Source organism: Molossus molossus, unplaced genomic scaffold (genome assembly GCF_014108415.1).
Source record: "Molossus molossus isolate mMolMol1 unplaced genomic scaffold, mMolMol1.p scaffold_m16_p_21, whole genome shotgun sequence".
Taxonomy (NCBI): domain Eukaryota; kingdom Metazoa; phylum Chordata; class Mammalia; order Chiroptera; family Molossidae; genus Molossus; species Molossus molossus.
In genome coordinates, this window is record NW_023425357.1 from 8,677,423 (window position 1) to 8,689,337 (window position 11,915).

Genomic DNA, 11,915 nt, shown 5'->3' on the forward strand with positions numbered 1-11,915 from the left:
TCATTCCAGAAATTGGATCATAACCGATCTTAGACTCTTAGAAGCAAGACTGGCTACATAATTTGCGAGGCCAAATGTGAAATGAAAACTTACTGAAAAATCAAGAATGTCAAGACAGTAACAGCAGAACGTTAAAACCAAGCCCCTGGATCGTGTAAGGTGGTCTCAGCTTAGGTGAAGGCTGCCTCGTTTAGTATTTTTAGGGGAGGTTGTTGATCTTAGCTAGACTGGCCCTCTAGTTTTACAGCTGAATGTCTGGGAAGGCTTCGTGGAAGAGGAGGCCAAATCAGGGCTCGATTCTCTAACCCTTTTCTCCCCCCGCGCACCCTCAGAAGCTGAGAGTTGCGAGGGGTCGAGGGGAAAGGGATATCTGCCAAACTGTCACTTGAACCCATTCTCTATTTATAGAACAACTCTTCCCCTCCTGCCCTACAGTCCAATGGTAGCCAGAGCTCGCCCGCAAGGGGGCGGAACCAGCTGCGGGACCGGGAGGCACGGACCAATGACACTGGAGCAAGGGCGGGCTTATTTTATGGTGACGCGTGGGGGCGTGGCCACGGACCAATGGTAGGCTAGCGTGGGGGGGCGTGGCGAGGCCGCCTGAGAGCTCAGCGTGTAGGCCTCTGCGAGCATGCGTCGCGTTGTGGGGGCGTGTGCACGGCCGAGCAATAGGCGACGGTTGCTGTGTGGTTGAGGGCGTGGCCATGCAGATAAGGCCCGGGTGGGCGGCCCAATGGGCGGGCGTCTATGCAGATGAGACGGTGACAGCCGGGCCAGCGGGCGGGCGAGCAGGCGGGCTGTTGGGGCGGGGAGGTGGGACCGGGAGAGGGGTGGCCGCGGGGCCCGGCTGGGCTGGGGCGGGGGGCCGCAGCCATGATCCGGGCCTTCTCGTTCCCGGTGAGCCCCGAGCGGGGCCGGCTGCGGGGCTGGCTAGAAGGCAGCCTGGCCGGGCTCTGCGAGTTGCACTGGCTACGGGAGAGGCAGGAGTACCGCGTGCAGCAGGCGCTGCGGCTGGCCCAGCCCGGAATGGGGGGCGCCGAGGCCGAGGACGAGGAGGACGCCGACGAGGACGAAGATGCGGCGGCGGCGCGCCGGGCCGCAGCGGCCCTGGAGGAGCAGTTGGTGAGGGACCGCCTGTCCGTCCGTCCCTCTGCAACCATCTGTGTCTGTCTGTCTGTCTGTCTCGGTTAGATGCTCATACACGCGTCCCGGTTGGGAGGGGGAAGGGAAAGGGCAGGGGGTGGGGCTGCAGACCCTGGGGTCTGGGCGGCGGGCGGGATGTGGCCTCCCCACCCCTAAACCGGGAAAGGGGGGCGGCATCGCCTCCGCTAGATCCTATAGAAATGCACAGGCCTCATACCCTACACCCCTTCCCCAAAGAAAATCCTTCTGGGCGCCAAGTATGTGACAAGCCCAGGGACCAGTATTCGGCATGCGTTGTCTTCTTGCAGCTTGGGTGATAAGGAGTTATAGTCCCCATTTTACAGAAAAAGAAACTGAGGCTCAGAGAGGGCAAACGACTCACCCAAGGTCACACAGCTGGAATCCAAACATGCCCCACTCTGGGCTCCAGCTATCAGGGCTCCATCTTCCCTAAGTCCTAGTGCGTTCGGAGCTCTCTGGAGGGGGCCGGAAGGGTGAGGGAATCTTAGGGTCTCTGGAAGGAGGGATGACCGCCCAGAGAAACTCACAGTCCCTAAGGACCCAACGGTGATCTTGACCCTCCTGTGGCATTTTTCCTCCTTTCCTACCTGGTTAACCCAAGAGGAGGCAGATTGAGGTGGCATGGGGGTCTGACTTCTGGACCCTCTGGGTGCTCTAATAGGGGCAGATGAGGCAGAAGTCTCCAGAATGATTCTTGTCATTCTCTACTCTCCTTCTCTTGTCATTTCTTGATTGTCCCGACCTCTTCCTGGGTTCCTGGAACTCTTCCTCCCCACCGCCACATCTCTGTGACTTGCTGTGTGTTTCTCTGTCTCTCTTAAATCCTCTGTCTCCCTGTTTCTCTGTCTCCCTGCTTTTCCCTTCTTGTAAGTCTGCACCTCTCTTTTCCTGCCCTACGTCCCGTCCCTGTCTCTCTCTTCCCCTCCCCCCAGCCCGCCAGGCCCCAGACCCCAGCTCCCCCTGCAGCTCCCATCCCCAAGCCTGTGGGTGGTCAGAGCTTCCCGTTTGGGGAAACCTGAGCCGAGGTAGCGGGGGAGGGGGCTCTCCCTGCTGCTGACCTCGACTGCCCCCACCCCAGATGGGGAATGGGGAGGGGACTGAAGCCAGACTCCCAGGCTGCAGGCCCAGCCCCTCCCCCGATTGGGAGTGGGACCCTGCACATTCTTCTCTGGAAACAGAAACAGCTGTGGGAGGCCCCACCCCCTCCCAAAGTTAGAGAAGCATTGTGGGGGCCTTCACAAGCTCCCCCCCACCCCACCCCCAGCAGGCTGGGCTTGGGAAGGCGCCTCCCACCTCTACAAGGACTGGGGAAGACTTGGGGATGGGCAAGCTGTGTCCTCCCTTGCTATCTCCGTCTGTCTGCCTCAGTCTCCCCTCCCTTCCCCCAAGGTTACCCATCTCTGCCTTCAGCCCCACCCCACACACCACGAGGTGGTAGTAGAGAGCCCCCCCCCCCCCCCCCCCAGTCTCCAGGCAAAGCTCTGTCCCAGCGTCAGGGAGGAGGCGGAGGCAGGCAGCAGGAGGGAGACGGCAGCACTGAACAAGGAGCAGAGAAGCACTAAATATAAACCCCTCTGGTGTTGGGGGTTCCTGGGTCCTTCTGAAGAGCGGGTGGAGGCCTCTACTCATCTCTGAGCCTCTGTCTTAGATACTTACCCCTCCTACCCCCTACCCAGGAATATACTCCCTTTGAAACAAGAACACTGAAGCCAGACTTCATTAGTTTCTAATAAGAATGATGGGAATGCAGGAACAGGGTATTGCAGAGAAAACAGGCAAGAATCCTGGAAGTGGGTGGGGGTCCTGTTCTCTCCCACCAAGAAAAAAGGTCCCCTTCCAGTAAGAGGGACTTAAGTTAGACTTGCAGAAGGACTTCCTAACAGAGACAAAGAGAATTGAACACAGACTAGGGGCATGTGAGGGGAGGAACAAAGGCCTGAGTAAGTTTGGGCAAAGGGGTTAGGTCTCCACAAGCCCTAACCACACTCACATTAAACCTGCCTGAGCTTGACACCCTCGAGCCCACTGGGCATTGTGGGCAAATGAGGAGCCAGATTCAGACCAAAGACCTCTGGTCTTTTAAAGATTTATCCTTTTGCAGCTGGAAAGAATGAGGTCAGACTTAGAATAGACTGAGGGAGGGAGTGTTGGGGGGGTCCAGACACAAAGGCAGAGGAGGCCTCTCCTTTCCGTCCCCCTAATTCCTGCCTCCCCTACAGTGGAAGAGTTGAAATTAGACCTGAAAAACTTACTAACATTTCTTTTTAATTACACAAGTAAATGTGATTTTATATTTTCCTTGTTAGAAATTCAGAGCTTTCATGTAATAATAAAAGCTAGCATTTATTAAGTACTTAAAAGGAACTGCTGTTTAACTCATTGAGTCCTCACAGCAACCCCATAAGAGAGGTAGTTGAAAGATGCTCTGTTACAGATGAGGAAACCAAGGCCCAGGAAGACGAAGTAACCTGCTCAAGGTCACACAGCTGGGAAGCGCCAGAGCTGAATTTGAACCCTGGCAATTAGGCTCCAAGCTATGCCTCCTTAACCACTTCATTCTACCCTCCAATCCCCTCACCCCTCACTTGACTCTCTAAGCGCACTCTCTCCTCGAAAATCACCTCTCTGTCCCCTGTGAGTCCCTTCAAACCTCTTTCAGTGCATCTACTGGCAGAAACAGTTTACATACCAAAAGTATAAAGTTTGTCTTTGCTTTTTTACAAATTCCAGTTTCTTGGGTGAGGTCCCAGAGGCAATGCCAGTGGTTCTCGAAATGTAGCCCACTGGAGTAGAGCGTCACATGGAAACCTGTTAGCAATGCAATCTTGGGGCTCCTAACAGGAATCAGGAACTCTGGAGGGATCCAGCAATTCAGGTTCTTCCATGCCCTCCAGGTAATTCTGACCCACCCTCATACTAGACATTCTGCACTTGCCTTTCTCCGCTCAGCGCTGACCTACACTGACCTTGGTGATCATTCCATACAGAAATTGCCTCCTTCCATTTGAACAGTTGTATAGTATTCTGCTGTATACATTCATTCCTTCATCAAACATTTCCTGAGCACCTACTTTGTGCCAGGCACTGTTCTAGGCACTGGAGGTGGGGAGGGTGCAGTCGTGAGCAAAAAAGTCAAGTTCTGCCCTCCAGAGGCTGATAGTCCAGTGCGTGAGACAATAAACAAATGTCAACCTGATATATAACTTTAAGCCAGTAGGTCATTACTGCTATGTAGGAGAAAAGGCAGGGCTCCAGGGATGTAGAATAATAGGGAGCTATTTTGGAAAGAGGATGGGAGAAGGGATCGGGTAAGCAAAGTTTCTGAATGAAGCAAGGGAGTGAGTCAGGAAGAGATGTGGAGGACTCATCCTACTGAGGTTGGAACATGCCCGGCATGTCTAGTGAACAGCAAGGAGGCCAATGTGGCTAGTACAGTGAGCAAGGGGGCAGTTAGTGGGCAATTCTGATTATTATTATTATTATTTTTAAATCCTTATCCGAGGATATTTTTTTCCCATTTATCTTTAGATAGAGTGGGAGGGAGAGAGAAACATCGATGTGAGAGAGACACAATGAATGGCTGCCTCCCGCAGGACCCTGACCAGGGCCTGGGACCAAACTGAAACCGAGGTACGAGGTACGTGCCCTTGACCGAATCAAACCCGCGATTCTTTGGTCTGTGGGCCTATGCTCTAACTGCTGAGCCAAACCGGCCAGGGCCAATTCTGGTGATTTTTTAGTCACCCCTGATGCTGCACTATTTGCCTGCTTTCCTGGGTTTTGCTCAGAGATGACACCACCTTGAGCACCTCTGCACACCCAGAGCAGGAGCCCAAAGTGGACTGTCTTGTTGACTTTCCTGCCATAAACAAGCCCAGATGGGGGCTTCCGTTCTGGGGGGAGGGGAAGGATGGGGCCCAGGAGAGCAGTCACGGGAGCGGGAAGCTTGGAAAGGGCAGTGTTTCTACCAGGGAGCCGGCTGGACTTTCTGCCTTAAATAGGCTCGGCTGGGCGCCTGCCCCCCAGCCCCTCCTTTCTCCTCCCCTCCCTCCCGCCATCCAGACAGGCTGCTTTTGTCTGAGGGTCAACCGTCAGCTCCGGCTGCCGCTACCTCTGGCCTCACCCAGACCCATGTGAGACTCTTCCTGGCTCTGGCCCCATTTTCCAAAATGGGGTTTAGTTCTAGTGTCTTAGAGACCCCATCTCCGTTGTTACAGCCCTACCCCCCACCCACAGTCACTGTCACACTCCCCTCAAAGCGTTTTTGCCTTCATTTATTCACACCTGATGAGAAATGGTCTTTTCCTGCAGCAAGAAGGAGCCAGAGTAGACTCAACAGAAACTTATGGGGATGAGGAGCAGTGGGTGGACACCGGAGGCTTCTGGGTGGGAACGGAGCAAGGGCAGGAGGCAGATGTGATCCCGGAGGGCAAAGGAACCTGCTGGGGCTCCTTGCTGCAGTACCACTGAGGCTAGGAAGGCCTTTCCATTAGGCACAGGGGTTTTTTCTGAAGTGAGGAGCAAAAACATATGAGTCATAGTCAGCGTGTTTTATCCATGTGAGGGAAAGGGTCAATCTGCACCAGGAAGGACTTGCAAAAGAACTTTCTACAGGGGGATAAGGGGCAGTGGGGGGAAATGGGAGCATCTGAGAAGAAAGGGTCAAGGACTGGGAGAAGGCAGACCAAAGGCTAAGGGATCTGCTAGGTCCTGGATACAACTTCTAGCAGTGAAATGCCCTTACAACAAGAACTGAAGTTAGACTCATGAGGAACATTCTAATAAAGGTCAAGGGGCCATGAGCACAGATGGAAGGAGGGATGGGGAAGGGATGGGACCTTCTGAGGCCTCATCACACCTAAAACTGAATGAGGTGGCTGCAGCGAGAATGATTGGATTTAGCCAGAAGGACTCTAATGGGATAAAGGAGCAGAGATCTTGAGAGGGGTCCTGGGACTCAGGTCCTGCTTTTACCCTTTTGAAGTCAGAGCCTCATTGTTAAAGTGAAACTCTGCCCACGAGCTCCTGGAATAGGGGACTAGTTGGCAGAGGACTTGGGGGAGGGGGACTTCTGACCATCCTGCTCTCACCATGCCTTCAGGAGGCCTTGCCCGGACTCATCTGGGACCTGGGCCAGCAGCTGGGAGAACTGAGCCTGGAGTCTGGGGGCCTGGAGCAGGAGAGTGGGCGCAGCTCTGGTGAGCATGGGTAAAGGGAGCAGGGTTGGCCTGGGACACCCCAATGTTTTCCACTGTCCCCCATCTCTCAGGCTCCCCTGTCTCTGTCGCTTGGTCTCCTCCTTTCTCCACTCCCTGGTTTCCCCAGCCAGGGCCCCTGATTGTCTCTCTCCTTCTCCCCAATCCAGGCTTCTATGAAGATCCCAGCTCCACAGGAGGTCCTGACTCACCACCCTCGACCTTTTGTGGGGACAGCGGCTTCTCTGGATCTGGCTCCTATGGACGCCTGGGTCCCTCTGAACCCCGGGGCATCTATGCCAGCGAGAGGCCCAAGTCCCTAGGTAAGGTGGGTGAGGTTGGGGCCCTGAGAGCCAGGGAACGGACAGTGAGAAGACAGTTTTGAGCACACTTCTGAGTCAAACCAACCTGAGTTCGAATTCTGGCTGTGACATTCCCTTTCGTGTGATTTTGAGCATATCACTTCTTTCTGGGCCTCTGTTTCTCCAACTGTTAAAATGAGATTAATAACAGCACCTACCTCATAGGGAAGTTTTGAGTATTCAGTGAGCCTCTGCCTTAATGCATTGGACTTGGCACATGGGAGCCTCTTGGTAATTAGGAACAGCTGTTATTCATTTATACACTTTTCTAAGTCCCTACTATGTGCTATCTTAGCACTATCCTAGGGATGAGGGATACAGCAATGAAAAGAGTCCCTGTTCTCACAAAACTGACATTCTAGTGGGTGAAATAGGTAACACACAAGAGAAATAAGTAAAATACATAGGGTATTGGATATTGACAGGTACAATGAAAAGAAAATTAGGGAAGGGGACTAAGGTGTGGCCCTCTGAGTTGGGGAAGGAATTGCACTTTTATAAAATATGGCCAGAGAGGGCATCACTTAGACTAACATGTGGGTGGCACCCTGAAGTAAGTAAGGGAGTGGACCAATCAGATATCCTGAGGGAAAAGCATTGCAGGAATCTCAGGAACAGCACGTGCAAAGGCCCTGAGGTGGAGTGTAACTGGCCTCTGCATCCAGGAAGTCACTCTCTCTGGAGACCTATAAATATAGAGGAGAGGGCTTAGAAATGTAGGTCAGAGAGGCAGAGGTGGAACAGGTCATTAAGGGTCTTGTAGGCTACTGTGAAGATTTTGTTATGAATCTAATATGAGGTAAGGGGTGAGAGCAGGTCTTCCTTCCTTCCTTTCCTTCCTTTCTCCCTTCTTTTTTTCCTTCCTTCCTCCCTTTCCTCTCTATTTTAATGGGAATGGGACAATAGTGGGGGAAATGACCCTCCTAGGCACATTGAAAAAAGTTTTAGGAGCCTCTCCCACTCTTCCTTTAAAAATTTTGCTTCCCTCCCCTAGGAGACGCCAGTCCCAGCGCTCCTGAGGCGGTGGGAGCTCGGGCAGCAGTGCCGCGGTCCTTCTCAGCCCCCTATCCGACGGCAGCGGGGTCTGCGGGCCCGGAGGCCTGCTCCTCCGCGGAGCGGCGGGCCCGCGCGGGGCCCTTCCTGACGCCCAGTCCCCTGCACGCCGTGGCGCTGCGCAGCCCGCGGCCCTGCGGCCGTACTTCGGCAGACTCGCCCGACGTGCCGGGCGCGGGGCGGCCCCTGGACGGCTACATCTCGGCGCTCCTGCGCAGGCGCCGCCGCCGGGGGGCGGGCCAGCCCCGGACCAGTCCCGGGGGCGCGGACGGGGGCCCGCGGCGCCAGAACAGCGTGCGCCAGCGGCCGCCCGACGCGTCCCCGCCCCCCGGAGGCGCGCGGCCCGCGCCCGAGCCCCCAGTGGAGCGCGCGGGGGGCCGTCCTGCGAGTCCCGCCGCCTTGGGCCGCGCCTGGTCCTCGCCGTGGGAGTCGGAGGCGGCTCCTGAGCCCGCCACGTCACCCGCTGTCCCCTCGCCCCCCGACAGCCCTGCGGAGGGCCGCCTGGTGAAGGCGCAGTACATCCCGGGCGCACAGGCGGCCACCCGCGGCCTCCCGGGCCGCGCGGCCCGCCGCAAAGCGCCGCCACTGACCCGGGGCCGCAGCGTGGAGCAGTCCCCACCCCGCGAGCGTCCCAGGGCCGCGGGCCGCCGCGGACGCATGACAGAGGCCTCGGGCCGCCGGGGCTCGCCCAGGGCTCGAAAGGCCGCGCGCTCGCAGTCCGAGACCAGCCTGTTGGGCCGCGCCGCCGCCGTTCCTCCGGGGCCTCCCAAGTACCCCACAGCCGAACGCGAAGAGCCGCGGCCTCCGCGGCCTCGCCGCGGCCCAGCACCCACGCTGGCCGCGCAGGCCGCGGGGTCCTGCCGCCGCTGGCGCTCCACTGCCGAGATCGACGCCGCCGACGGGCGCCGCGGCCGCCCCCGCGCCCCCGCCGCGCGTGGCCCCGGTCCTGGCCCGTCCCCGTCCGCTCCTCAGCGCCGGTTGCTCTACGGCTGCGCGGGCAGCGACTCGGAGTGCTCGGCGGGGCGCCTGGGGCCCCTTGGACGCCGGGGCCCTACGAGCGGTGTTGGCGGCGGCTACGGGGAGAGTGAATCGAGTGCCAGCGAGGGGGAGTCGCCTGCCTTCAGCTCCGCGTCCAGCGACTCAGACGGCAGCGGTGGCCTCGTGTGGCCGCAGCAGCTGGTGGCAGCCACCGCGGCTTCGGGTCCTGGAGGTGGTGCAGGTGGAGGGGCGCCCGCAGGCCCCGCCAAAGTCTTTGTGAAGATCAAGGCTTCCCACGCGCTCAAGAAAAAGATACTGCGTTTCCGTTCGGGTTCTCTCAAGGTCATGACCACAGTATGAGTTTGGGGGTTTGCTTGGGCTCCCCCTTTCATAGCCTCTGCCCCACCACACTCCCAGTCACTGACCCTTCCACACCTCCCTTCCAAAGACCACCATTTTCTCGGCTTCCAAAGACCCTTCCTTACTGCCGCCATCTACTGCAGTCTTGGTTGAAAAGGCTCCCCTTCCACCATAGGGAGGAATGGGGGAGGAGCCCTGTTTGACCCAGTTCAGCTGATAGCTCTGCAGCCTTTGGGCAAGAAAATTCCCTCCCTCTGGACTTCACTTTCCTCGTCTGTACTATGGGTGTACTATGGTATGCTGAAGGGGTAATTCAGTTTGAATTTCCCCATGTTAGTTTAGACACTTAGTCTGTTTGAAGCCCTTCACTTCTCTCACTGAGCCCTCGTATTCCTCTCCATGCCCAGCTCTGGCCCCCCCTCATACACGAAATACCCCCATCTATGTCTCTGGACCCCTAGGATATCCCCTTGGCACGTGGTTGGAGACTCTGTGTCTGACCCAGATGGTGCCTGCAGAGTCCCCTGGGAAGGGAAGGAGCACTGACTCTGGGGTTTTGAGGGTCAAATAGGAGTTGATTACACCTGGAATGAATGATGCTTTCACCTCTATCCATGGACAATTATGGAGCATTGGGAAGTAGAAGAGGAGAAGGAAGATGGCTTGTATCTTCTGCCCTCCCTCCCCAGTGAGAGGGAGTGGGGGGAGCTCAGGATGACCCTCAGCTGTTCCAATCCAGTATTTTTTTTTCTTTTTAAAAATTACTGTATTTATTATGACGATGGTGACTCCCCGGTGCACAGGGGGGCCAGATTCTGTGTGTTTCTCTAACCTCTTTGTAAATAAATGCACAATATTACATTTGTGGTTGACTCTACTTCTGTGTTAGAATGGGAGAAATTTTTTTTTTCCTTTGGACTAACATTTAATGATCAATTACTGTTTGCTTTGGATGTGGCAGTGTCCAGAACCCAATGGCAGATGCCAGGGTGGGTCTCAACATCATTTTCCAACCATTGGCTATTTTACTTCAATGAATCTGGTCTTTGATGGAATTTTGTTTGGTCATAAATATGGTTTCATAAAAGCAGAAACAATATAGGTAAGGGGACAGTCCCAAATCCCCTTTCTCAGAAGTCATCATAATCAGTTTGGTACACATCCTTCATGCTCCTTAATGTATTTGCATACATATATGGATCTAGTAACTAAATATATATAACTATATATATATGCATATAAATACTATACTGTATATATAAAACTATGTTTACATAAATTGAACTATATGTATGCATTCTTAAAAAAATTTTTTTTTCTTTATTGATTTTAGAGAGAGGGAGAGAGAGAAACATCAGTGAAAGAGAACATAGATTTGCCACCTCCTGCATGGCCCCAAACTGGGCATTTGGCCCACAACCTGGGCATGTGCCCTGACCAGGAATCAAACTGGCAACCTCTTGGTGTATGGGATGGAAGCTTAACCACTGAGCCACACCGGCCTGGCTGTATGCATTCTTTATCTAATTTTTTTGGTTGTCATCTGTGCCTGGAGATTTTTTTATGGGAAAGATTTTAATTAAGAATTTAATTTCTCCACCCTGGCCAGTTCGAATCAGTGGTTAGAGCATTGGCCTGCGGACCAGAGAATCCCAGGTTCATTTCCCACTAAGGGCATGTACTTTAGTTGCAGTTTGTCCTCGGCCCCAGTTGGGGCTGTATGGGTGGCAACCAGTCGATGTGTCTCTCTCACATTGATATATCTTTCTCTCTCTTCCCCTCTCTTTCCCTCCTGCTCTAGATGAAGATAAATGCAAAATGTCCTTGGGTGAGGATAAAAAAAAAAGAATTGAATTTCTGCTTGGCAGGTATGGCTCAGTGGATTGAGCCTCATCCCATGCACCAAAATGTCACCAGTTTGATTCCCAGTCAAGGCACATGCCCAGGTTTCAGGCTTGATTCCCCAGTAGGGGGCATGCAGGAGAGAGCCGATTGATGTTTCTATGTCTCTCTCCCTCTCCCTTCCTCTCTCTCTTAAAAAAAAAAAAAAAAATTCTTTGATGGTTATAGTACCATTTAGCTTTTCTATTTCTTCGTGAGTCAGTTTTGCTAAGTGGTATTCTTCTAGGAATTTGTCCATTTAATCTAAACTTAGATGACATATCCCTATCACTGCTTTAGCTGCATAAGATTCCACTGTAGAGAGTCCCACAGTCTAACCCTATTGTCAGCTGTCTAGTTCTTTTGCTATTATGGACTTTCCTGCAGTAATGTTGTATGTGTCTCTTCATGCATTTATGGGATCCAGTCCTAGAAATAGGATTGCTTAGTCATTATAGTCTGCTCATTTAAAAACTTGTAATTGACACCGCCACACTTCCTTGAACTAAAACAGCCTTCAATTGACATTTACAACAGCAATTTTTGAGATGCTTGGTTTTTTATCCCTTTACCAAAGAGTGGTTTGAGAACTGCTGTTTTAATTAGCATGTCTCCCTCCCTGCTTCCTGGAGGTGAACCATCTTTTTGTTTGCTTATTGACCCACTGGGTTTCTTCTGTGAATTGCCTGTTCACCTTTACCTGTTTTCCTATTGGGTAAGCCCAATGATTATGCTAATTTCAAGGATGGATTAATAGAGGCGCAGAGAGGGGCCATCACTTGCCCTGGTCACACAGCAAGAGGCAGTGAGAACTAGGACCCAACTGCCATCAGGTCCACAGTCTGAAGGACGGGCATTTATTGCTGCTTTGACCTTTGTGCCTACATGGGTGGGTCTACCTCTCTGTCCCTTTGAGATCTGA

General features: G+C 53.9%; 1 protein-coding gene across 1 annotated transcript; it reads left to right on the forward strand.

Moving 5' to 3' along the window:
- Positions 1-751: 751 nt before the first annotated feature.
- On the forward strand, positions 752-9,974 carry DACT3 (dishevelled binding antagonist of beta catenin 3). The gene is made up of 4 exons (XM_036275379.1): positions 752-1,122; positions 6,266-6,362; positions 6,530-6,682; positions 7,716-9,974. Exons 1-4 carry the CDS (start codon positions 874-876, stop codon positions 9,110-9,112), a joined length of 1,896 nt encoding a protein of 631 aa, XP_036131272.1. The 5' UTR covers positions 752-873; the 3' UTR covers positions 9,113-9,974.
- The last annotated feature ends 1,941 nt before the right edge of the window (positions 9,975-11,915 follow it).

Excerpts from the sequence above, each read along its gene's own strand:
- DACT3 (XM_036275379.1), top strand. The coding sequence starts at position 874 with ATGATCCGGGCCTTCTCGTTCCCGGTGAGCCCCGAGCGGGGCCGGCTG. Across the intron at positions 1,123-6,265 it reads CGGCCCTGGAGGAGCAGTTG|GAGGCCTTGCCCGGACTCAT; the intron begins GTGAGGGACCGC and ends CCATGCCTTCAG. Across the intron at positions 6,363-6,529 it reads GGAGAGTGGGCGCAGCTCTG|GCTTCTATGAAGATCCCAGC; the intron begins GTGAGCATGGGT and ends TCCCCAATCCAG.